General features: G+C 50.8%; 1 protein-coding gene and 1 pseudogene across 1 annotated transcript in view; both read left to right on the top strand.

Moving 5' to 3' along the window:
* Window positions 1-1026: 1026 nt before the first annotated feature.
* Window positions 1027-23126, top strand: part of PITPNA (phosphatidylinositol transfer protein alpha) — a 35669-nt gene continuing 13569 nt past the window's right edge. The window contains exons 1-9 of the mRNA XM_025280896.3: window positions 1027-1296; window positions 5151-5181; window positions 9522-9667; window positions 12921-13012; window positions 17730-17737; window positions 18826-18900; window positions 20569-20652; window positions 21857-21934; window positions 22094-22204. Of these exons, the coding sequence (XP_025136681.1) occupies window positions 1277-1296; window positions 5151-5181; window positions 9522-9667; window positions 12921-13012; window positions 17730-17737; window positions 18826-18900; window positions 20569-20652; window positions 21857-21934; window positions 22094-22204 (645 nt within the window). The 5' untranslated portion in view covers window positions 1027-1276. The remainder of the gene's footprint in view (window positions 1297-5150; window positions 5182-9521; window positions 9668-12920; window positions 13013-17729; window positions 17738-18825; window positions 18901-20568; window positions 20653-21856; window positions 21935-22093; window positions 22205-23126) is intronic.
* LOC112584090 lies at window positions 15582-15682 on the top strand (annotated as a pseudogene).

Raw genomic sequence — 23126 nt, forward strand, 5'->3', positions numbered from 1 at the left:
ACTCTGCCCCATACCTCTTCCCATCTCAGTCCCCTGCAGAGTTTAGCTTAGAACTTCTTCCTCTAGAATGCCTTTGCTGACTACACCTCCCCAGTGTGACCCCACCAAACCTGTATTTCACCTCTCACAGTCCTTTTCATCCTAACTGCCTGGCTGCCCCTCCATCCACCTACCTACCACCCCCAGGTGATCTTGAGTTCGCTAAGGGCAAGATATCTGCCTTGCTCACTCAAGCTTCCCTGTTGGTTCAGATGGTAAAGAATTTGCCCTGCAATGCAGGAGATCTGGGTTTAATCCCTGGGCAGGGAAGATCCCCCGGAAAATGGAATGGCAACCCACTTTCCAGTATTCTTGACTGGAGAATACCATGGACAGAGGAGCCTGGTGGGCTACAGCCATAGGATTGCAGAGTCGGACACGACTGAAACGAAACTAACACTTTCATTTCACTTGCTCAGTCAACAAAAGCACAGATTTTGATGCACAGCAGACCCTCAGCAAATAACTTTTTGGATAAAAGATATTAGACTACTGACTGCAGGGTAAAAACCTTGGCCCCATCACATGCTAGCTTTGGACTTGAGCAAGTGTCTCTCTATTTCTCTTCTTTTTTTCTTGAGCTAGTCTCTTGACCTCTGCCTCCCCTTCACCTGTCAATGGGGACAGTAATAATACATTTCTGATATACAGCTGTCGTGAGGAGTCAAGCCCTTACGTGCACATAAACTTGGCCATTATTAACATTTTTTAATACAACCTTTCCTAGATCTCAAAGCACACCACAGGTCAGGCCCAAACGCACAGTGGCATCTGTTCCGCCTGCAGATGAACAGTCACCCTAGGACCCTGCGGGACACCTGGGTGTCGGCGCCGCCTGCTGCTCGGGTCTTGCTTACGCGCGGACCCACCCGGGACGCGCAGGCCGCCTCGGCGGTCCACTTAAGGACGGGAGGGGGCGGGCCCGAGAAGGCTCCGCCTCCGCGCTGAGGTCAGCGCGCAGCGCGGCGCGTGACGCTCTGGTTGCCGCAGAGACGCCCCGCCCCCGCGCGGTGCTGCGGAACCGGAGCTCCGGGCGGCGTCGGCAGCGGCGCGGGAGGCTGCGAGGCCGGGGCGGCAGGAGCCGGCGCGGCGACCGCAGCGAGAGCGGCGGGGACAGAGCAGACCACGACGAAGGCGCACAGGCAGCCGGGCCAGGCCGGGCCACGGGGAGAGCGGCCGTCAGGAAGCGGGCGGGAGGCTGGACGGGCAGCAGGCAGCCGCCGAGTCGCGAAGCGACATGGTGCTGCTCAAGGAGTAGTGAGTGTCCAGCCGGCCGTGCGGAAGCGAGGAGGGAGGGGGAGTCGAGGATGACGACCAGGGAGGCTGATGGCCTGGCGGAGGGGATGCTGCGGCCGGACGGGGCCCGACGGCATGGAGAGCGCTGGATGGGTTATTGGGCGGCCCAGCAGGAGCTGAGGGGACAGCCAGGGCCGGACAGGGCCGGAGGTGGGCCGAACGAGGGTAGAGAGGAAGGGATACAGCACCTGAGGTGGGGCCCAAGGGGCAGCGAGGACCGAGTAGGCCTGAAGAGAGGCTGAGGGGACAAAGAGGACCAGGCAGGCCTGGGATGAGGTCAAGGGGACAGTGAGAGCGGGACAGGGCATGAGGAGGAATCGAGAGCACTGGATGAGACGTGGGGTGGTCCTGGAGTGGAGGCTGAGGGAGAAAGGGGCCAGCCAGAGCTGCAGGAGTGGCAGAGAGGACCCCCGGGAGAGGGAGGAGTTGTCCGAGTGGCCCAGGAACAGTTAGACAAGGGCAGACAGGGCCAGGGGTGGGGAGGGGGGTTTGGGCCAGAATACTGCCAAGGGGCCCTGGGAGATCAGGTAAGACAGCTTCTGTAATGGAGTTGAGATGATGGGTGGAGTGTGGAGGGCCACCTGGGGTGTGAGGAGTGTTGCCTGAGGCATCAGGGCAAGGACTGCGTTAAGCAGACACAGGAAATGGACTAGGGAGTCCGGGCCAGGCTGAGTGACAGGGGAAGGGTATGAGGAGATAGCAGGGGACTGGCCCTGTGACACCTGTCTTCAGTGCTGGACACAGAGGAGGAAGTATTCAAGGAAAAAGGATGATTGCTTGGGACTTAGGGACACTAGGGTGAGGAATTCAGAAAATATTGGGCAGGGGCTAAAGTGAGAGGATTATGATGATGGAGAGGGTCAGGGTGTTAGGGAGGAAGACAGTTTGGAAAAAGTATGATTGTGAGTAAATATACATGTTGTTAGAGTTGGGGAGGTGGGGCGAGCAGGGCCAGCCTGCCTCTGGAGGATTCTCAGTCTTGGTACAAAGAGATGGGGAAATTGCTGTGATGAATTGATGTTTGTCATCAAGCCATTGACTGAGGAAAACCCGTGAAGAGTGAGGGAGTTTCTGAGTAGTGAGGGTGGGTGGGGTGGGGGGCATGAGTGACTTCTGGTAGGAGTGTCAGGGAGATGGGCTTGCTCGTGAAATCCAGGGGACTGGATGACAGGTGGGGGTGTCTGGATTGCTACATCTTTCAAATATGAGACGATCCATTCCAGAAGCTCATGGTTCCAAGTAAACATCTTAGGACTTTTCTTTTTCCCTTCTTCCAAGAGGAGAGACTGGGGACAGGGGGATGGGGGAAGAGGGGAGATTGGATGTATATGTGCAGAACTTTCAGGGAAACCATACTTCCTAGAGGGGAGGACAAGTGGACAGCATTGAGGCAGAAGCCCAGGAAGTCAGGAAGTGGGAGGTGTCTGGAAGTGGGAGATGTCGGGGTAGAGAGCAACTGGTGGACCTCACTTGGTAGCCAGGCAGGTGTTCTGGAGAGCTGTTTCCATTTTGTCAGTGAAAGGACTTTGCCCCGTTCTATCTGGCCTGCTCCTTGGAAGTGTTTAGGACATAGTGTGGAGTGTTGGATAGCAAAGGGAAGAGACCTGGGTGTCATCGCAGCTTGACACCTCATCTGAAGAGCTTTATTTCGAAGTCCCTCCACTCTGTTACTTGACATCCAATCTGATGCTGATTCAGCCAGAGCGCAGAGTTTTGTGTGCTGAGGAAGAAGAATCTTTCTTGGGAAGCCAGCAAGAGGAGGGTCGGGTGCACTTTGAATTTTAATCCTGACTGTCCAGATGACAGACTTTTCCCACTGTCCTGGTTCTTTTGTCTATTCCCAGTCGAATCCTAGCATCTGTAGAAACCTGTAGTTTTTGTGCAAACGGTCAGGCAGGGAAGGGAAGGGACCTTCAGAAGAGATCTGAGCGAGTTTTGAAGAGAGAGCCTCCCCCTCCCAGTCTTTGTTCTCCTCCTCTTGAAGCCCGCCAGGGAAAGGTCCAAGGTGCCAGGGATGCAGAGCCCGCTTGGCATCTGCATTTCCTTCCTGCTCAACTTGTGCCCTGAGTGTGTTCGGGCATGTGTGTGTGTGTGCATCCCTGGGTGGGGGGGTCCCAGAGGGGGGCATCGGAGACGCTTGGCTGTGGCTGCAGCGCTGCAGCTCTAGAGAGACTGCGAGTGAAGGTCATGCTGAAGTGAGCGAGGCTCCGGTCCCAGCCCCGCACAGCCTCTGTGGCCCCATCCTTTGCGGTTGCACCCTATTGCTGCTGAAGTGGTTTTGCTCCCAGGGAGCCAGGGAGAAGCATCTGGGTGTGCCGCTGTCTGTCACAGCGTCAGAGCATCCTGTCAGGAACTGACTGATGCAGGTCTCTTTCAGGTGGAGACTCAGTGCCCACCCAGAGTCTGAAGGTTGTCCAACACTTCCTCTTGCAGAATTCTCCTTGATTTCTGCAAATTCTTGGATGTGGTTTTTTTTTTTACCATTGTTCTTGAAGATAAAAGGTGTATTGTTTTCTAGGAAGTTTCTTCTGAGGGTGCAGAAATTGTGGCCTCCACGTTGGAAGTATTTCTCTGCGCTGTCAGCTCTCTCTGATGGGAGGAGAGCACTAGGGGCAGCTTCCAAAAACCTGCAGGCTTTACGTTATTTGAGTCATCCTAGAGGAGGAGAGTTAGCCGGCAGTAGAGACTTGGAACCCATGTTGTTTTTCCTGCTACTTTCCTGCTTCATGCCTTGCCTTGACTGAGATGTTTTTCTCAGACCCCTCTGGGTGCCTCTTGCTGTCTGGGGACCTTTGCAGGACTAGAGAATAGTGAGCGGGTTATTTACCAGCCTAGAGCAAGGGTCCTGATTGGCAGAACCGTGGTCCAGGAAGGAGAGCAGAGCACGCAAAATGCAGGAGGCTCCCGGGGCTCCCAGCTAGGGTCTGGGAATGGAGAATCTGAGCTTGGGAGCTGGCTTGATTGGTAGGAATACAGCCAAGCTTTTTTGTCTCAACTCTCAGACCCCAGGGCTCTGAGCTGGGGGTTGGCCACTGCTCTGCGTTACAAATGCAAGCCACCCTGAGCAGGGCCCTGGCCTTTGCACTTCTCTGTGTGTGTGGAGTTCTGACCGGTCTGGGGCTTTGCTGGTCATGGCTTCTCCATCAGGTGACTGACTGGCGGTTCCCCCAGCAAAATTGGTCGCCATGGAAATGGAGAAGAAGGAAAAGAAAGTTGGGTTGGGGTGCCTTTGGACAGCTTCTGAAGGTCAGAACACGAGTTAGGTGTCCTCTCTCGGTGGCTTTGTGGTAGTGGCTTGTAATATCTGGCCCTGAGATGGTTGGTGCATGCTCTTAGGGTGATTAATGCTCCAAGGAACTTGGCCCCTTCCTGACTTTTCATGTTGAGGGCTGCTGTTGGGAGGTGGGATCCCCAGAGATGTCAGTCTCCAGGGCCTGCTTGTTTGGGCCTGAATCCCCATCTTGGCTTCGGAGTATACAGGGATGGATCCTCCTGTGTTAACAGAGAGAGTCAGACTCTTCAGCAAGTCTTTTTGGGGAAGGTATTTGTCGGGGAGAGGGAGGAGAAGACAGCTCCAAACATGAGCCAGAGGCCTAGGAAGTGCCTGGTGAGGGGATGGGTGTGTGCTGAATCGCAGGGCTCTGAATGGGGTGCCAGAAGGGACCGAGGGTCCCAGCCTTGAAGCACTCAGGAGGCCGTTCTCTGCTGGGGTTCTGAGAGTGAGTGCAGTGTCATGGGCAGCAACACATTCAGTACTGTTCCAGGACGATGCTTTCAGAGCCCCAGGCTGACCCTCTGTTTTCCTTCTCTTGCAGTCGAGTCATCCTACCTGTGTCTGTAGAGGAGGTAAGTCCTTTTCCTCTTTTTATCCAGAGTTGGAGATGCTTGCTTGTGACCCTCAGCTCAGCTGGGCTCCAGGCAGCCCTCACGAGTATCGTCGCATGGTCTTCGTGTTTGTCCTAGCATGGAGATAGTCAGTACTCAGTGTGAATTTTCCTGGTGCGTTTTTCAGTTGCAGGAAGGCACTTAATGTATCTGACCAACTGTGTGTGACCTGCCTCAAGCTGTTGGCCAGCAAGATAACTGTGGATAGACACAAAACCAGCCCCCACCCCCCACCTGCTGGCACTCTGCCCGCCTGGGGACATGCTACTGAGGAGATTAAGGGCGTGCATTGCTGAGGCCTCCGTGACGACAGGGAGGCATGCCTGGCCCTCTCTGGTTGTGCAGCAGACCAGCAGGGCTGAAATCTGCAAGGCCCTTCCTCGCCACACTTAGGTGACTGCGAGGAAGGCTGAGGCTAGAACCCTCCTTTTACGGAGGGCAGGGAATGACAAATGGGCTTGGCTTGGCCTCTGTCCTTTTATGGCTCTTGGGCCCGACGTCCCCGTGAATGGCAATCTGGCAGGACTGACCTCACGGAGGTTCATAGGCCGAGCTGACTCAGAGTCGGCCTCCGGAACTGCAGAGCACTGCCCCGGAGCCTCCCTCGTCCAGCCCTTCCTCTGAACTTCTTCACGCTCCTCTCCCAGCTCAGCCTTGTTCTTTGATCCCTTCGGAACCGCCAGAGCCCCCAGCTTCCAGCTGAGCTAAACTTCGGGTGAAGCTGCTCAGCCACGGTGCTGCCCGCAGCCGCTCTTCGCTGCAGTGTCAGCTCCCTTGAGCACTTCCACCTGGTTCCACATATGAAATGGTCCTTTGCAAGATGAGACCGGGCCAACAGAGCCTGCAGCACACTTGAGATCAGAGGGAGGGTGGGCTGCACCTCCGTTGAGAGCTATAGGAACCCTGGGGGAGGGCTCAGGGGTGGACCTCGGACACAACAGGGGAGTTCCGGGAGAGGAGGATACGAGAAATGAGACTTGAGAAGCTGGGCGAGGGGGTGGCTGGGTGGATGCTGTGACCCCTGAGATGTACTGGGGGCCTGGGAATCACGTGCCTGGGCTGATAGCTGTTGGCTTGGTGGGTGGGGGGAGGTCCCTGCTATCCCCTCTCTTTTGGGGTCCTTGTTCTCTTTATGAAAAATAGCAAGTGATGATTTTCCAAACCAGGAGACCAGGCAAGAACGCCCAGCATGTCACTTGCCCTGAAACTCTGCTCTTGGGGGGTCTGCTGTACAGCAAGGTCCCATACCCCAGTGAGGCAGATGTCCCCTGGAAATTCAGGAGCACCTCAGAGTGGCATTTAGGGGTGAAACGGATCTTTTCTTACAGGGAGTTTCTCAACTTTAATGACAAGTGGGAGTGTCTGAGCCAGGTGGCAGATGCAGGAGGGCCGGCACTTGTCCGGGGCAGCTCTGGGCCTATTGCTCATGGTGGGGCTACGAAGGGCGGGAAAGGGGAAGACACCTTGAGAGCGTCTGCAGTTGCTGGTTTTCAGTTTGCAATGGCTTGTTTGTTTGTTTTTGGAGCCTTGAGGAAGTGGTGAGGTGGGGTGAACCAAGCCTGAAAGCAGAAGCTTAGGAAGTAAGCACAGGTCGGGATTCATCTGCAAGCCTGATGATGGTCAACTCGTTCCCAGCCAGAAACCACCAATGAGGAAGCGGTGCTTGGCTTGTGTCGGGTTGAAGCAGGAGCTGCTCTTTGGCTGGCTGAACCTTAGTTCCAGAAGATCAGAAAATCTTGGGTGGGGAAGCCCTAAAAGAAATAAGTAATGACCAGCCTTCCCAGAGTCTTTATCGATAACCTGTCCTGACTGGAAACAGCCCAGTGTCACGTGGCAGTTGGATTCACTTCCCAATTGGAGGCCCTTGAAGCTTTATCATTTGGGAAGGGGAAAAGAAGAGATGGCTTGAGTCAATGTTTGGGGTGAAATTGGGTGTGGCTGGCCAGAGCCTTTGGCCTAACTGGGCAGGGTTTCTAGACGCTCCGCAGCAGAGCCAGAGAGCCCTGGTCCTTTAACATGCTATGTCCGCCAACGGTTTCTTACTCAGTCCCGCCCCACTTTTCCCCCTCCTGTGGATAGGGCTGTTTTACTTCTCCTTTCCAGAGATGCACGGCACCAGGCCCCTTTGGTACCTGGCTTGGCAGGGCCATGGGGGTGGGAGCAACAGCTGCGCTGTTTTTCATGACATGTTTCAGGCCCACCCACCGCATCTTCCCGGGCTCCCACTTCCAGATTGCCAGTGTGGTGGGGCCTCTGTTTTCCTTAGTTCTTGGGAGCAAAGGAGCAACTCTCCAGGGCAGGGAGCACTGTTCTGGGCCAGAGGAGGCTGCAGTCCTGGTCTCCCCAAGGCTCTTTATCTGATTTAATGTTCTGACCCCGAGCCCCCACCTCTATGCCATCAGAGTCTGGCTGCTTTCTGTTTTTGCAGGGTGCGGAGCCCCGGTGCCAAAGGGAACCCTCTGATATGAAAAGTGTCCCTCGCTGGTGGCTTGTGGAGGCCAGTCTTGCTCACCCCTTTGGATTAACAAAACCGCCTTCACATGTCTCATTGGGATTAAAGGATCAGAATATCAAGAGAGATTAAAAGGGAAAGATGCCAGCCCAGCACACTGATCCTCTTAGAGCCTGCCCTCTGATTCCTGCAGCTGAAGAGGAACCAAACGAAGGGGATTAGTCAATGCGCGGGCCCCTCCCCAGGCAGCACCACCAGCCAGCAACCCAGTCCCCTCCACCGGCCCTTTCCCCAGCCTGCCCTTCAGGATTGCTGAGTCAGTGGTTGGATGTTCTCATGACTCTGAAACAGACTCACTGCTGCTGCTTAGGATCTCTGGCTAAGCCAAACCCTGACCCACTTGCTAGGGGTTTTCATGGACGCCTCTGTTAGGGGTTGGACTTGGAAAGGCACCGGGACAGCTTGGGGCTCCCTGGGGGCATTGAGGCAGCCCCAATGTTAACTCTGGAGTAGCAAGGTCAAGGTGACTGGCTCTCACCCGGACGTGCCTCTTCACGGGATCAACTGAGCCTTGCTGGTTTGCTTGGGTCTTTCCTTGGTACCTTGTACTGTGTCTTTGCTTTGGAAGGTGGGTTCTTCCAGCCTCGCGGTGAACAGTGAGTCCTGGCGTGCTGCTTCACCTCGCAGGTTTTGCCCAGAAACGTCCCTGCGGAGCTCGGGAGGCTGCCAGCTACAGCGGCCTTCCAAGGCTGAGGCGGAGCGGGGGAAGCCGCACTGCTCCTCGCTGCTGCACGCAGTAGCTCCCGTGGCGGCTGCCCAGAGACACAGCTTTTCTGCTTTAATCTCAAGGAGAGAAAGACCTTTGTAATCAAGTACCTTTTTCTCTTTTCCTCGTACTCCCTAAACTGTTGTGGCTCGTGGCATTGGCCATGACAGGGAAGAGGCATCCCTTGGTATAGGTGTAACTTCCTGCTTTAACAGCTGCTGTTTGTTCTCTTCTCACCTTGTTTTCCCCTCTAAACAGAAGGACCAGGCCTGGGCACTGCCCGGGTCATTGGCCGTATACCGTGTTGTCTTGAGGGGATCAGAGGAGGCCAGCAATCTTGACTGGTGACTTGATAGGGTGGCATGTGACCCAAATAAAGGAAAACTAGGCTTTGGCCACCTAGTAAGTGCCAACCTAGAGGGTGCATCTGGCCAGCACTATGGGATAGGAATCTGTGCTGTGGAATATGAGAAGCAGGGCACTTGCTTCAGCCCCACAAGGAATCAGGAAAGCATCAGGAGATTTGGTTGCCTGCAAGACTTCTCCCTGAGGTGCTGGCAGGGGAGGAGGGGCCCAGTGCTGGAGCGGAAGCAAAAAGTTGAGCCCATGTGATAGCGGGGGTTGTGGGTTTCACGGAGCATTGGCTGCGTTTGTTTACAGAAAGTCACGTCTGTTAAGGGGGATGGGATAAAGAGACTTCTAGCAACCAGCCCGATCTTGTTTGGGGATCTGGGATCAGAGTTAGGGACAGAGCAAAAACTACCTTGGATTCTATAACCTATTTTCTGGATAGTGGTGTAAAATAAAGTATATTCACCTGCTTCCTTAAACCTTCCTTGAAGCAGGATGTGAAAAAGGGAAGGACGAAATTAGACACCTCTGACAGCTAAAGAAGGGCCACAGAGCAGCGTTGTCAGTGGCTCTGGGGGAGATTTGGGCCAGGCCGCGTTAGGAACTATGGATGAGCCCCCGGATTCAGGGATCCCAGAGCCATCTCAGTGGACAGCTCCCGGCAACAGGACTGTGTGCAGCCCTCAAGAAGATTCTGGGTTGGCAGTAACTCCCCTCTCTGTGTTCCTTCAGTATCAAGTAGGGCAGCTGTATTCTGTGGCTGAGGCCAGCAAAAATGAAACGGGTGGTGGCGAAGGCGTGGAGGTCCTGGTGAACGAGCCCTATGAGAAGGACGGCGAGAAAGGCCAATACACGCACAAGATCTACCACTTACAGAGGTGGGTGCAGGTGCCCGCAGCAGAGCCGGGGGGGCGGGGGGGGGGCCTGCTGTCAGAGCGCAGACGCGGCCCATTGCGGGTGTTTCTAGTGTTGGCCGGTTACTCAAGTTGCTTCACCTGTGACAGTGGATAGAGGTGGTTCTTCTTTGCTCTTTTAAGGGCTGTTCTGTTTGTTTTTAAAGTATTACTTGCCCCACCAGGCTCCTAGTCCCCAGAAGGGAGAGTGCTTATCTTCTTGTGGGCCCTTTCATTGTCTGTGAGCACAAAGAGTGTGTGTGTGTGTGTGTGTAAGTGGGTGTTCATTTCCTTTATTGTTACGTTATCTGACAGAGATGGGATCTCTTCTTTCTTTTCTTATCATGGCTGTTTCACTGTAGCATATTTGGCCTCTTTTAAGGCACATGCAGTCTATGAACAGACGTGCTGGCAGGGGTTTTGCCAGTCTTGAAATAAATTTACCGTTATTTCCACATGTTCACAGGCAGTCCTCCACTAAAACTCCTTCTGCACAGATCCTGTGATATGTTTAGTGTGTGTAAATCTATAATAAATTGTGCCTAAAAGTAGAATTGTGGCTTCAGATAGTATTTTAAATTCTGATGTTATGAAATCGGGTCCTGGAGAAATTTTGGTACCTCTCTTTACCTTAAAGCTATTAAGGATTTAAAAGTATTGCACAAACTGATTTGGGTACCAGAATCCGTTGCAAATCACACAATTGCTGAATCCCTAACCAAGACAGTAATATTTCAGTAAACTGTAAACTGGCCCAAAAGAACATTGAAAGTCATAGTAAACTTGGACCAGCTCAAGTGGATGTTGAATCAAGCTTGTTTTAGAAACAACCCACTGCTGGAAAAAATAAGCCTTCAATTTCTTTTTACAATTGTGGTAAGATGTACACAACACAAAATTCACTGTTTTTACCATTTTTAAGTTACGTGGCATTAAGTACGTTCGCATTGCTGTGCAACATAGACCTGAACCTTAATCTCTAGTCAATTCAACTGAACAAAGCAGTTCCATTTTCATTTGGTAAAATTGCTAATTGAAGTCTGCTCTAGGGATGTAGAAGCGCCAGCCCGGGGGATGGTCCACGGTTCTGTGAGTGCCAGAGCGTGGAGAGCAACGCTGAAGTGGGGGAAGAAATCTCACCACCATCCCACTTCCTCGCCATTGTGCTCTTTTCCCTCTACGCCTCCCCTTCGACCTTTGAGCTGACTGCCTTCGACCTTTGAGCTGACTGCCTACCCATTCTTTCTGAGCCATTGATGAGAGTCAGGCTCAGGACAAACCTTCCTTGTAGTGCGTTTGTATTGGGTTGGCCAAAAAGTTCATTTGGGATTTTCCATAAGATGCTGCAGAAAAACCCAACAAACTTTTTGGCCAGCCCAACATTTTTTAATGAGAACTTTGAAAAGAGATAGTGAGGCTGGTAGCAGGGGCCAGTTGGTTCCTCGAGACGCAGTCAAGGAAGGTCTACATGTAGAAGGTAGGCCCTGTCTCACCCTCTTCCTTATGGAGAGGGTAGAAGCTTTGAACCTGCCTACCACTAGTCTTTTTATTGGCTAGGCCATGCAGCTTGTGGAGAGTTAGTCCCCCAACCAGGGATTGAACCCTGGGTCCACAGCAATGAAAGCCCACGTCCTAACCACTTCACCACCAGGGAATTCCACCCCCACCACTGCTGTTAACCGCAAGACACCCAACTGCTATTAAAAGAAAACTAAAACCAAAGCAACAGTGCTGTGTGCCATGGCCACCTCTCCTCATGAGGACCAAAGCCCTCCTGTCAGCTGTTAGTCAAAAACCACGGGTTCACCACACCCTCTACCTTCTTCATCATATCACATCACGTCCTTTTGGGTCCATGTCCTTGGTTATGTCCAGCATTTCTCTTTCCTTCCAGTCTCTTGTCTGGATTATTTGCCACTTCTCCGCACAGCTCCTAGTATTCTGTCCAGATCTGTTGCTCCCCAGCTTTAGAGCTATAGATGGCCCTTTGCCCCGGGACAAAGTCCATCCTCTGTGGTGTACATGCAGGATCTTCTGTGACTCAGCCTCTGCTAGTTCTCCTGTGTTCCCCACCTCATGCCTGATGCCAGTTGCTCTGAACTTCTCTCTCTTCCCCCCAGCTTTTCCCATCCCACCCCCGTCCTCTTGTCTAGCTCAGCCCTACCCACTCGCGACTCTGTGTTTTCACATAAACCTCCCTCTCCCTGGGGAACCTCCCCATTCATGTGTCCTCACAGTGCTCTGCCTGATTAGTTCCACTCTGCACTAGAACAGAAGCTCCCTGAGGACAGGGGCCACGGCTGTGTGATGTGTGCGTGTGTCCGGTGCCTGGCACACACAGACGCCTGAATGAGTATGGCTGTGAGTGAGTGGGTCTCAGGGGGCTGCTCTCTGTGTTCGAAGTTTGCTCTCTCCTGGGGGTAGCTCATCTTTCTTAGGCCTCAGGCACCAAAACCGATGAGGTTATTGGCACCTGCTAAACTGCATAGATTACCAGTTAAAAACTAAAGTAGAGGAGGATTTCCCTGGTGGACCAGTGACTAAAACTCCACACTCCCAGTGCAGGGGGCCCAGGTTCAGTCCCTGGCCAGGAAACTAGATCCCACGTGCCACAACTAAGACTCAATGCAGCCAAATAAATAACTATTTTTAAAAAACTAATAACACTAAGGCAGAGGAATATACATACCTTAAAAAAAATAAAAAGTGCTCATACTTTATATACCTGCTATTCTGTAACTTGAGATAAGAAATTATTTTGTCCTGAAAGGCAGATGGCCCTGGGGCCCTCCTGGCCACTAGAACTGACCCCACCATATCAGATCATCTTGGATCCCCTATTCCAAGTCGGTCAGCCTCATTCTGGTCCAGTCTCAGAGACGTCTCATCCTCGCAGGGTGTAGTGTCCAGTGCCCTGGGCCCAGTGAGCTCTGGAAGGGTGTGTAACGATAGCGTGGGGACTGATGAGCCACGGCAGGTAGCCCAGGGCCTCATCCGCTGTGCTCTTCCTGCCAGGTCATGGGGCAGGTTGCAGATGCATGTTAGTAGCCGGCTGGGGTGTCGGTCTCTGACTGCTGGCTCTTCGTATGCAACCAGAGTAACCTGCTGGTCTCGTGAGAACTAGAGTGTCAACTCCCCAGTGAAGAGACTGGAACTGTGCCCTGGAGGGTGTGCCACAGAAGCCCACTGTCTTTAACTCTCTCCCCCGTTTCTCTTCATAACCCTTTTCTCACTACAGCAAAGTGCCCACGTTTGTTCGAATGCTGGCCCCAGAGGGAGCCCTGAATATACATGAAAAAGCATGGAATGCCTACCCTTACTGCAGAACCGGTGAGTACAGCCCCTCCGTGGATTGAGGGTGTTGTTAAGTAGGCCCTGGCTGGCAGTGAGTTGGGGTTTGTCTCCCGCCTTCATTTTCCAGATTAGGCCAGTGGAAGGATGAGCTTGGGGTCATTCTTCAGGCTGGTGGTGAGTGGCAGTGTTGCCTAGTGCGATTTGGCAGCCAGCTGGGTGGGAACCACCAAGTAGCCCCGGCCTAGGATGGACAGAACCAGTCCCTCCTATTTGGGGACGGTATGATAATTTTGATTTTTTTTACTCATTACAAAAGTAATGTCCTCTGGGTAAGTTTTGGAGAATACATACAAACAGAAGAAAGTAATCACCCATGATCCTTCCATTTTCTAGTTGCTGTTAACATTTTAGTGTCTTTCTTTCTAATCTTTTTTTAAAATGCTTTTATATATGTGTGTGTGTGTGTGTGTGCGCGCGCGCACACGCATGCGTGTGCGTGTAAAGCCTCCAGACGTGTTTTCCAGACAAATTTTGGGTCAAATTTTACTTATTATTAACTTGCCCGTTTTTACTCAGTAGATGGAAAACCTATTTTCTGTCACTATCTATAGTCTATTTTTAAAAATTGGTTAATGGTTGCACAGAATTCCATTGTTTGAACGTGCTAGGGTCTTTTTACACCCCTCCCTGACTGTTAGATGCTGAAATTTCCAGTCTTAATGATCTATATATTCACGTTTGGCTTGAAAAGCAGCAGTGAGGCTCAGGGACTCTTGAGAGAGGCCGTCCAGGACGTCGCTGGCCGTCCGGCGGTTAGCGCTGCGTGCTGCCACTGCAGGGGTCATGGGCTCAATCCCTGGTCGTAGGAAGTAAGATCCTGCATGCCATGTGGCCAAAAGATTCTTTTTTTAAAAAAAGAGAGGGGCAGTCATAGGAAAGAGCCTGTTAGGGTTACCTTCTTGCCCGGGTGAAAGACCAGGCTTATACACCAGAAAACGTAGCAAGGAAAACCCTGATATTATTGGAGAAGTGTTGAAATAAGCCCAATGTGTGATGACAAAGGATTCAGAAACAGCTATCCCCCAAGTATGTTACGTAACACCTGCCATCCGCACACCAGATTTGAGGAGGGGAGGCCCAGCAAGAGGGAGATCACTGGTAAGAGCCATGAGTCAGCGCCTTCCACTCGACCAGCATGTTCTGTAGTTGAAGGAGGGAGTGGGAGTGGAAGGCTTCTCTTAATCTTCACTAGTCTCGTCTCTGGGTTTTCTATTCTAGACATTCTGGGATTCCCTTTTCAAAATTTCCAAGTCTTGAGGGTTGTTTTGAAGCAGACCTCTTGGACAGCCCAGGCTGTTGCTGATGCATGTCCTCGGTGGGGGTTCCCTCCAGGTCCCTGGAACTTGACTGTGAGTTACGAGGATTTCCCTCCAGCCAGTCTGCATTTGTTGGTGAAGACAGTCTGGCTGTGGGGTCCTCCTGCCAGCCTCTGCTTACATGTACTATGGCACTTACCTGTCTCATTTGTGGGGACCCAGCACTCCCTAGATTGTATCTGATGAGGAAAATTGTGTGGTCCTCATCCTGTTCAGGGAATGACTGACGTCTAGAAACAGGGTCATTGCTCTCTGGTCCTTGTTCACTCGAGAACCTTGTATCAGGAGATGCTCAGTCATTGGTGGGGCCTGGCATGTGTAATGCCTAGAGTTTTATTGCTATAGCTGAAAACGCAAACATTGCTGTTCCCTAAGCATCAGACAGGAAGCTATTCAATTCTTGGAAAAGGGGCACACGCACACTTTCCTAAAAGACACACAGTGTGCGCCGTGGCTGGGTGCGGCTGGTCTGGGGCCAAGGGTGAGTTTTCCTGACGTCTCAGAGAGCTGCACTGAGCATGCATCATAAGAACCTTAGCCAACTTGGCATAAAGGAGGCAAGCGGGTAGTGTGGACTGCTGCATGCCCGGGGCGGGGTTCTGGGTTCACAGCTTGTGCCCACTGAGCCGCTGCTGCCCTCTGTGTAGTTCTGGGGAGAGTGAGCTACAGCTGACGGGCATTTTTCTAGACGCCTTATGCTCATTAGCATCTTGTTCTGATCCGTGGCCAAAAGAAGAAAACCAATTTCTAAATACCCCACGGAGAGGAGAGGCAGGGAGTGAGGGAGGGGAGGTTGGCTTCTTCAGTGGGTGCTGACTTTACATTCAGGACCCACCATCATGCAGTTTGAGTGTTTGAATCTTAGATCTGTTCAGTTAGACATGGGTCTTTTAAAAGAGCTCTGAACAAGGAAGGCTGTGTCCAGTTCCCGCTGGGGACTGGTGGGAGAAAGATTATTAGTTCAGAACTCTTAGGCTGGCCTAAGCAGATCAGAGTTTGAAGTGAGAGGGATAATGGGGCGTGGAGCGAAATTCCACATGCCTTTTGGAAGGTTCTGACCTTGTTCTGAGTAGAAGGAAGATGGATTTGCAATATTCTACTCGTTCTCAGCTCTTTCTGTCCTCTTAACCTTCTCTCTCTCTATTTCTTATCCCCCGATGCTCATGAGTTGGGACATGAGCAGAGGGTAAGATGGGCCTGGGCCTGTGAATGATAGCAGGAAGAGACACTTGCTTTTAACAGCACATAGACTAAAACTTGAATGAGTCTGAGTTTAGCATGGCCCCTGTGCAAGGATGACACACAAATTCATGAAGCACACCATGAAAAAAGGAAAGAAAGTAGGAAGAGGGAAATAAATGTTTCTCCTCCTGCCTCTCCCTCTAACCTTAACCCTGTCTGAATCAATCTCAATAAAGACATAGTTTGGGGAGGATTTCTGTTTTTTTGTTTGTTTGTTTGTTTGCTACACCACACAGCATGTGGGATCTTAGTTCCCTGTCTTGGGGTTGAACCTACGCCCCTTGCCTTGGAAGCATGGGAAGGACCTTACTGGTCTCATTGGAGAGCCCTGTTTTCCAACTGCAGAGAGTTTCCCGAGGCTCTTCCAGACTACCTAGGGTTGCAGTTTGAAGAAAAGAGAACTGTCTGAGTGCAGAGGTGTTTGGAAGCAGGGAGGCGGGAAAAGATTAGGGAGGATTGTCTGTTTACCCATGTTAGCATGAAAGGCCATTAAAGGGGGGGTCATCACCCTTGTACATTCAGAATTTGTCAGAACTGAGTGGATCTGCTTCTCAGGATCCTAGAAAGAGCTGATATCCAAAGGTATCCCCCACCCCTGCCCTCCCCGAAATGCCAAAATATTAAGTTATACTGAAATACAGAATGACTAATGAAACCAGATATTCCTGTTTGCCAAGTAGGACTTTCTTCCCTTGTGGGCTCATCTACTCGGGAAACCAAATTCTAGCGTGTAGTGGAGAACATCATCCACTTGCTTAAGTGATCAGACCCTTGTGTCTGTCGATGAGCACATTCCATCCCGGCAGAGGCCAAACTAGGAGAAGGCTGCTCGGGGAGCATAGACTCAGAATCAGGTGGTTTGTTGGAGAACCCTGGTGATGCGTGTCATCAGACCAGGCCAACCTGACACTCAGGGTGGGGCTGCTAGACAGGCCTCGTACAGCGCCAGAGAACTGCTGCCAAGCTGGTCTCTTTGGACTCACCCTTGATGGATATTACACCCATCATTTCCTTTTTTTTAAACGAATAACAGGGCAGTTATTTCAATAAGCCTTTTCGTTATCATCTTGATCTGTTGCTTTCTTCCAAGTAACTTCTGTTGGATTCAGGGAGGTTACTGAGATCATCTCTTGGGTTGTTTCTCTTTCTCTCCTTTCTTTTTAAAACATTTTCCCTTTATTGATTTTACTGGAGTGTAGCTGATTTACAGTGTTGTGTTAGTTTCAGGTGTATGTACAGCATAATGATTCTGTTACACATCTACGGACACTCTTTCTTCTGATTCTTCTCCCATGTGTTATTACAGAATATTGAGTAGCATTCCCTGTGCTATACACTAGGTCCTTGTCAGTTATTCTTGGGTTGTTTCCATAGGAGGTGGATCTTATCCCTTATATTTCAACTTGTCCTCATCTCAGTCTCAGAGGTAACCTTAGTTTCAGTTTTGGAGTCAGGGAGCTTGACTGTTAGCCCCACGTGCCGTCAGAGGGGGCAGTTGTGGCATCCATCCGAAATTGCACCAACTCCTAAATTCAGAGAGTACAGAATGACCTGGGCTGTGGTCAGGAGGAGAGCTAGTCCATTCCCCAGTGACATTAGAGCTGCCGTCATTTTCTCTGATAAATAATTGAACGGTGCTTTCCGAGGGGGTCTCATTACAATGAGCAGGAGTGTGGCGGGTGAGAGGTTTGGTTACCGTGACAGGAAGGATGCAGAGGGCAGATAGACAGTGCCTGGCCTATGGCGCCCTGCCCTGTGCCCCTGGAAGCAGGGGCCGGGCGGGAGGAGGGGGACACCAGGGGATGGTCTGACAGCAGAGCCGTGGGGCTCAGTGCTTCAGCTCATCAGGGCTGCTCCCTGTCCTTGCCCAGCTGGGAATCGTCCCGAGGAGCCAGTGGTGGCATCCCTTTAATGAAATCCCATATTCAGCCTTCGGGGACTTGTGTATGAGTAAAACTCGGAGGTTGGTGCATTTGAGGTCCCAAATGCACTTGCTGGGACTTGGAGGGTGACCATGGCGTAAGCCCCAGGGAGTAAAAGTCTTTGCTTCCACGGTCCCAGGGTGAGGGGTGGATATTTTATTCATCTTCATTAATCTTTTTCTCTCTTCTTTCCATGTCCTTGCTGTGGAGCAGTTATCACAGTAAGTATTTTCAGGGGCGTTGGGACTGTAGATGATTTATAAGGAAAGGAGAAAGAAAAATGGAGCTGCCCTGGGGCCTTCTGGATATTCCTGTCTTTGCCCTGGCTGTCGTTTGGGGCTTTTGAGGCCTCATCCTTTCCGTCCTGATGAGGAACTTGTTAATTGGCAGCGTCCCCTCCTGCTTGAAGCTGCATTGGCAGGTGGCTTGTAGGTGCTGCGGTAGTCAGTAGTCAGGCCTCTGGCGTCCTAGCCCCAGGTCTCACTTGTACAGACTGACGCATGGCTCTCCCCTGCCCGCCCCGGGCCTGGCCTCCTCAAGGCTGTACAGAAAACTCCAGTGCCGCTGACCCGATCAGGGCGTTCCCATTTGGGCATCTGTTGACCCCAGTGAGCACTAGGCAGGATTGTGGCATCAGCCTGGTCTTCTCCTTGCCCGGCCCCTCTGTCAGCGCCCCCTCTGTCCTCCCTGCAGCATCCTCATCCAGGTAAACACAGGAAGTTTTGGGGAATCTGATTCCCACTGAGGAGTTAGGGGGTTAACATGTTCCTCCTTTAAGTAGTTCCAGTTTTTAAAACCACTAAGGGAAGAAGGTGGTAATTAGTATGAAGGCTTAAAAGGCCAAGAACTTCAGCCTCAGCTAAAGGCTGGCTAGTGGCGGGGGAAGGGGGCAACACGCTTGGATGGCTCAGGAGTCTCCCTGTGCTCTTCCCACGCTGCCAGTCAGCCTGTACACCCTGCACACGAGGAGAATGGCAGAGATACAAGGATTAAGTACATGAATTTTGAAGTCAGACAAAACTGAGTTTGAGGCCCAGGCCTGTGGTTATCTCTGTGGCCTTGGGAAGTCCCCTCTGAAGTTCACTTTCCTCAACTGTGAGGTGGGGGTCCTGTTGCCACAGCCCTCACAGGCTGGGGTGAGGACTGAGTGAGGTGCCGTGCGCCTGGCGTACTGTGGGCCCCTGGTACAGCGGGCTGTCGCTACCAGGCAGAGGCTGGGCGCTCCTGCCTGCCCAGAGCAGGTGGTGAGGGGCGGTTACTCTGCAGCTTCAAGCCGAGTGACTGCAAGGTGTCCTTTCCCCTCCTGCAGAATGAGTACATGAAAGAAGATTTCCTGATTAAAATTGAAACCTGGCATAAACCTGATCTTGGGACCCTGGAGAACGTAAGTAGCACTTCCCAAGCCCCCCGAGGCCTTCCAGGCCTCAGGACAGGGTACTGAGGCTCCATCCCTGCCAAGGGCTGTTCACCGTGGTCCCCTTTTTCTTGGCCAGGAAGCTCGCAGCCTGTGCCTAGATCTGTCCTACCAGCATGAGATTGCTCTGTCTCTAATCTTAGAAGTATGATCTCCAAGATGCTTTCAAGGACCTTCTGCTAGTGCTGGGATTGGTCTAAAATACAACTCCTGGCACAGAAGACCTGAAGTTTTATAACATCAAAATGAGCGAATCCCCTGACCACCCAGTGGCTAGCACTCGGCACTTTCACTGCCTGGGCCTGGGTTCAGTCCCTGCTCAGGGAACTAAGATCCCAGAGCCACGTGTGCCATGCGCCCCCACACCCCTGAGAAAAGCCCATCAAAATTACAGCCTCTGTAGAGCACAGTTTGCCAGTAACTCCTCAGGTTTAAAATATACATGTCCCTTAACTCCAGCAGCCACACCTAGGAGTTGATACTATAGTTATGTTTTCGTGTGTGTGGAATCACTTAATATACAGGGCGAGTCATTGCTGCATTGTCGGTGTTGGTTTAGTCACTACATCACGTCCGACTCTTTGCGAGTCCACAGACTGCAGCCTGCCAGGCTCCGCTGGTCATGGGGTATCCCAGGCAAGAATCCTGGAGTGGGTTGCCATATCCTCCTCCAGGGACTCTTCCCAACCCAGGGATCAAACTGAAGTCTCCTGCACTGGCAGGGGGATTCTTTATGACTGAGCCATTCTTGGTGTAGCCAAAGGTTAAAAACAACATAAGAGCCCACCAGTGGGATCCTGTTAAAGAAAGCATTGTGCAACCATGTAGCCGTTTATTATGCAGCCATTAGAAAGAGCCAGGAGGGAACAGTCTTTAAAAGATATTGTTCAGTGGGGAAAAAAAGGATGTAAAATATGTGCTACCTTCTGTATTAAAAGAAAATCTCTGCAGTGCTGGTACCTGGGAGCTGACTGAGAGACATGCAAGAGAAAGAGTTACTTTTTATCATATCCTTTTGTACGTTTGAACTTGTATCAGAATTTTGTAACTCATACCATCTCTTTGAGTTAGTTAATTTTTATCTTTTTTTTTAAGATCTTTTACTTTTTTTTAAATGTGGACCATTTTTAAAGTCTTTCTTGAATTTGTTACAGTATTGCTTCTGTTGTTTTTTATGTTCTGGCTTTTTGGCCATAAGGTATGAGGGATATTAGCTCCCCGGATTGCAAGGCAAAGTCTTAACCACTGGCCCACAGGGAAGTTCCAAGTTAGTTATTAATAATTTTTAAGAGCATCAAAATAAGCAGTATATGGCTAAGCAGGCAGGATCCTCACAAGAGGAATATGCAGTCTTTACAAAGGGGGAACACACGGAAATAAAGAAGGTGCTAGGGGAGCCTGGAGAGTGTCTTGGGCTGCTGCAGTCATATTTAGCTTGAAAAATCAGAGCATTAGTTCTCAAATGTATGTCCACTTAAAATTCATTCACCCTCCCACTCCTTTGGATAGTTTTGTATGTACTGCTAGGAATCTCATGACTATGGCTATGGGAACAGCTGCTGTTAGATGTCCATTCTGGGTAAAGGGTGTGGTAGCTATTAAACTGTACATAATGAGTGGTCACCCTTGTTCCTGCAGGTGCATAAACTGGAGCCTGAGGCATGGAAACATGTGGAAGTCATATATATAGACATTGCAGATCGAAGCCAAGTACTTAGCAAGGTAGGAAGTATTCAGCTGTATGGGTGGCCTTTGAGATGCAGGAGTCACTTATGTCAGAGAAACCAAGGAATCATACCAACTTGAGTCAAAGGGAAGTTCTCTCTTGAGTATTTTATTTTCTAAATGAGTGTTAAGAATCACCTTATCTTGACTTGGGGATACCACCAAGCAAATAGTGGCCCAGATATACACTCTTGTGCTTCTTGGCTTAATATCCCCACTCCTATCCTCAAAAGATTAGTGGATTTAAAACAAAAACAAAAAAACAAAAACTTTTCATTGAAGTATAACATATATAGCAACGTGAATAGATCCTAAGTGTGCATCTATATACCTCAAACTGAACATCCCCCGATAGTTCTCAGACAGAAACACTAGCCGAGAGTATGGCCCTTTGAGTGTTTTGTCAATTCTGGTTGTTTTGTGTGAGTGGAGAGAAGCAGAGGTAGGGAAGGTTTAATAAGTAATCTCCTTCACTTTGGAAGGTGCTTCACCACTGTATGTGTATGCATGTGATTGGATATCTTTGTTATTTTTGATAAGCAGATGCTATAAGGAGTTTGGTTTTTCCCTTGCCCACATTAGTTAATGCAGAGAAACAGCCCAAGAGTAAACTTTTGTTACTGTTAATTAACACACAGCATTGACTGCATTTTAAATCAGTGAAGGGAGATTGACAGCAGTACACAAGAGGATAAAGTCAATACATCGAACATTTCCAGTAGTGATTTTATTAAAACAAGGCAGTTTAAAAACAAAACAGAACAAGCCAGAGAGAGGTGGGACTGGAAGATTTCAGAAATGACTGGCTGGTTGTTCTCAGCTCCAGCTGCTGTTTTAGAATTACCTGTTCTTTAAAATTACCCTGCGTTGCTCAAGGGTCAACTGTATTTTGAAAACACCTTCCCTGGTGCTCTGGATGTTCACTCCAGGTTTCAAATCCCCATCTTAAACAGTGGAAATCCAGGCCTGCTCACACAGTCTGGTAAAACTGAAAACAAGCCCTGGCAGACAAAATCACAGAGAGCTCTCCTCAGAGGCAAATGTAAACAGTTCTATATCTTGTTTACAGACTTTCCCATGTTTCTTTGCGCCAAAAGCATCAAGAATGGTTTGAACTGTACTGTGGTGGAAAATCTGATCTCTTTCTCTCTCCCTCTCTCTTCCCTACCCACCCCCCTCCCCCACCCCCAACTTCTGACAGGATTACAAGGCAGAAGAGGACCCAGCAAAATTTAAGTCTATCAAAACAGGCCGAGGACCCTTGGGCCCCAATTGGAAGGTGCAATTCACACTCTTACCACCAGGGGGTGCTGGGGCCAGTGTGGTTGGGCCTCCCTCCTGGAGGTGGGGAACTGGGACAGGGCGGGGGGCGCAAAGGGAGAGCCAGAGGTCAGCTCTCTTAGTTATGTGTCTGCCTGTGGGTGTGTTTCTAATACAGCAAGAACTTGTAAATCAGAAAGACTGCCCATACATGTGTGCATACAAACTGGTTACTGTCAAGTTCAAGTGGTGGGGCCTGCAGAACAAAGTGGAAAACTTTATACATAAGGTAAGTGACCAGGGTGGGAGGCCTTCCAGTGTGTTGGTGGGGGGTGTTTTGCCCAAGAGAAGATCATACAACCCATGTGGCTTGTATCCTAGAGTGACCAGCCTCAGGATATAGGTCTGATTTCCCAGACCCCCACTTCCCCTTGCACCAGACTCTTAGAGTTTAATGCTGTTCATCCAGGGGTACCACATGCAAATGGGAAGGAAACTGAGGCAAAAGAAGGAAACAGGAGGGGGCTTGTTATGATTAAATGGCAAATAAAACTCAGGATCTTTGCTTGACATCAAAAGGCAAAAAGTACTATGGACCAAATTCTCCAGTACCCTGAGTTACTGAACTAGACAAATCTAAGGCTTTTTTTTTTTTAACAGAATATCAGACAAAAGTAATAACGTGTAAATGGGAGACCCAGGAAAACTGAGTAACTTGCCCCAGTGGCACCTAAGAAGTTGCTGTAGCCTTCTCTCTGATGTGTGAGAGTCTGGTAAAATTGAGCAACATTTCATAGCTGCTGGCCAGTTTTATTTACTTATTTTTGGCCATGCCACGCAGCACACGTGATCTTAGTTCCCTGACCAGGGATCGAACCCAAGCCCTTGGCAGTTGAAGCACAGAGTCCTGACCACTAGGTTGCCAGGGACTCCCCCTGCTGCTGGCCAGTTTTAACCTGGTCTCGAGGCTCCAGAGACAAGGAGGAAACTTGGCACAGTCATTTTGGGATCTTGGCTCATGGATTGCCTGTCTTGGGCACAGAGCCTTGGGGCAAGCTAGGCACCACCCTCTCCCCGGGGGCTTGTCTGACTTGAGGCCATACCCATCAGAAATGTGGAGGCAAGGGTCATGGACCTGAGGGATTGGAGGACCTATCCAGATCAGCCAGTAGGGTACCTACAATTCCCCCCCCAACCTTCTCAGTACAGTG

Source organism: Bubalus bubalis, chromosome 3, assembly GCF_019923935.1.
Source record: "Bubalus bubalis isolate 160015118507 breed Murrah chromosome 3, NDDB_SH_1, whole genome shotgun sequence".
NCBI classification, from domain to species: domain Eukaryota; kingdom Metazoa; phylum Chordata; class Mammalia; order Artiodactyla; family Bovidae; genus Bubalus; species Bubalus bubalis.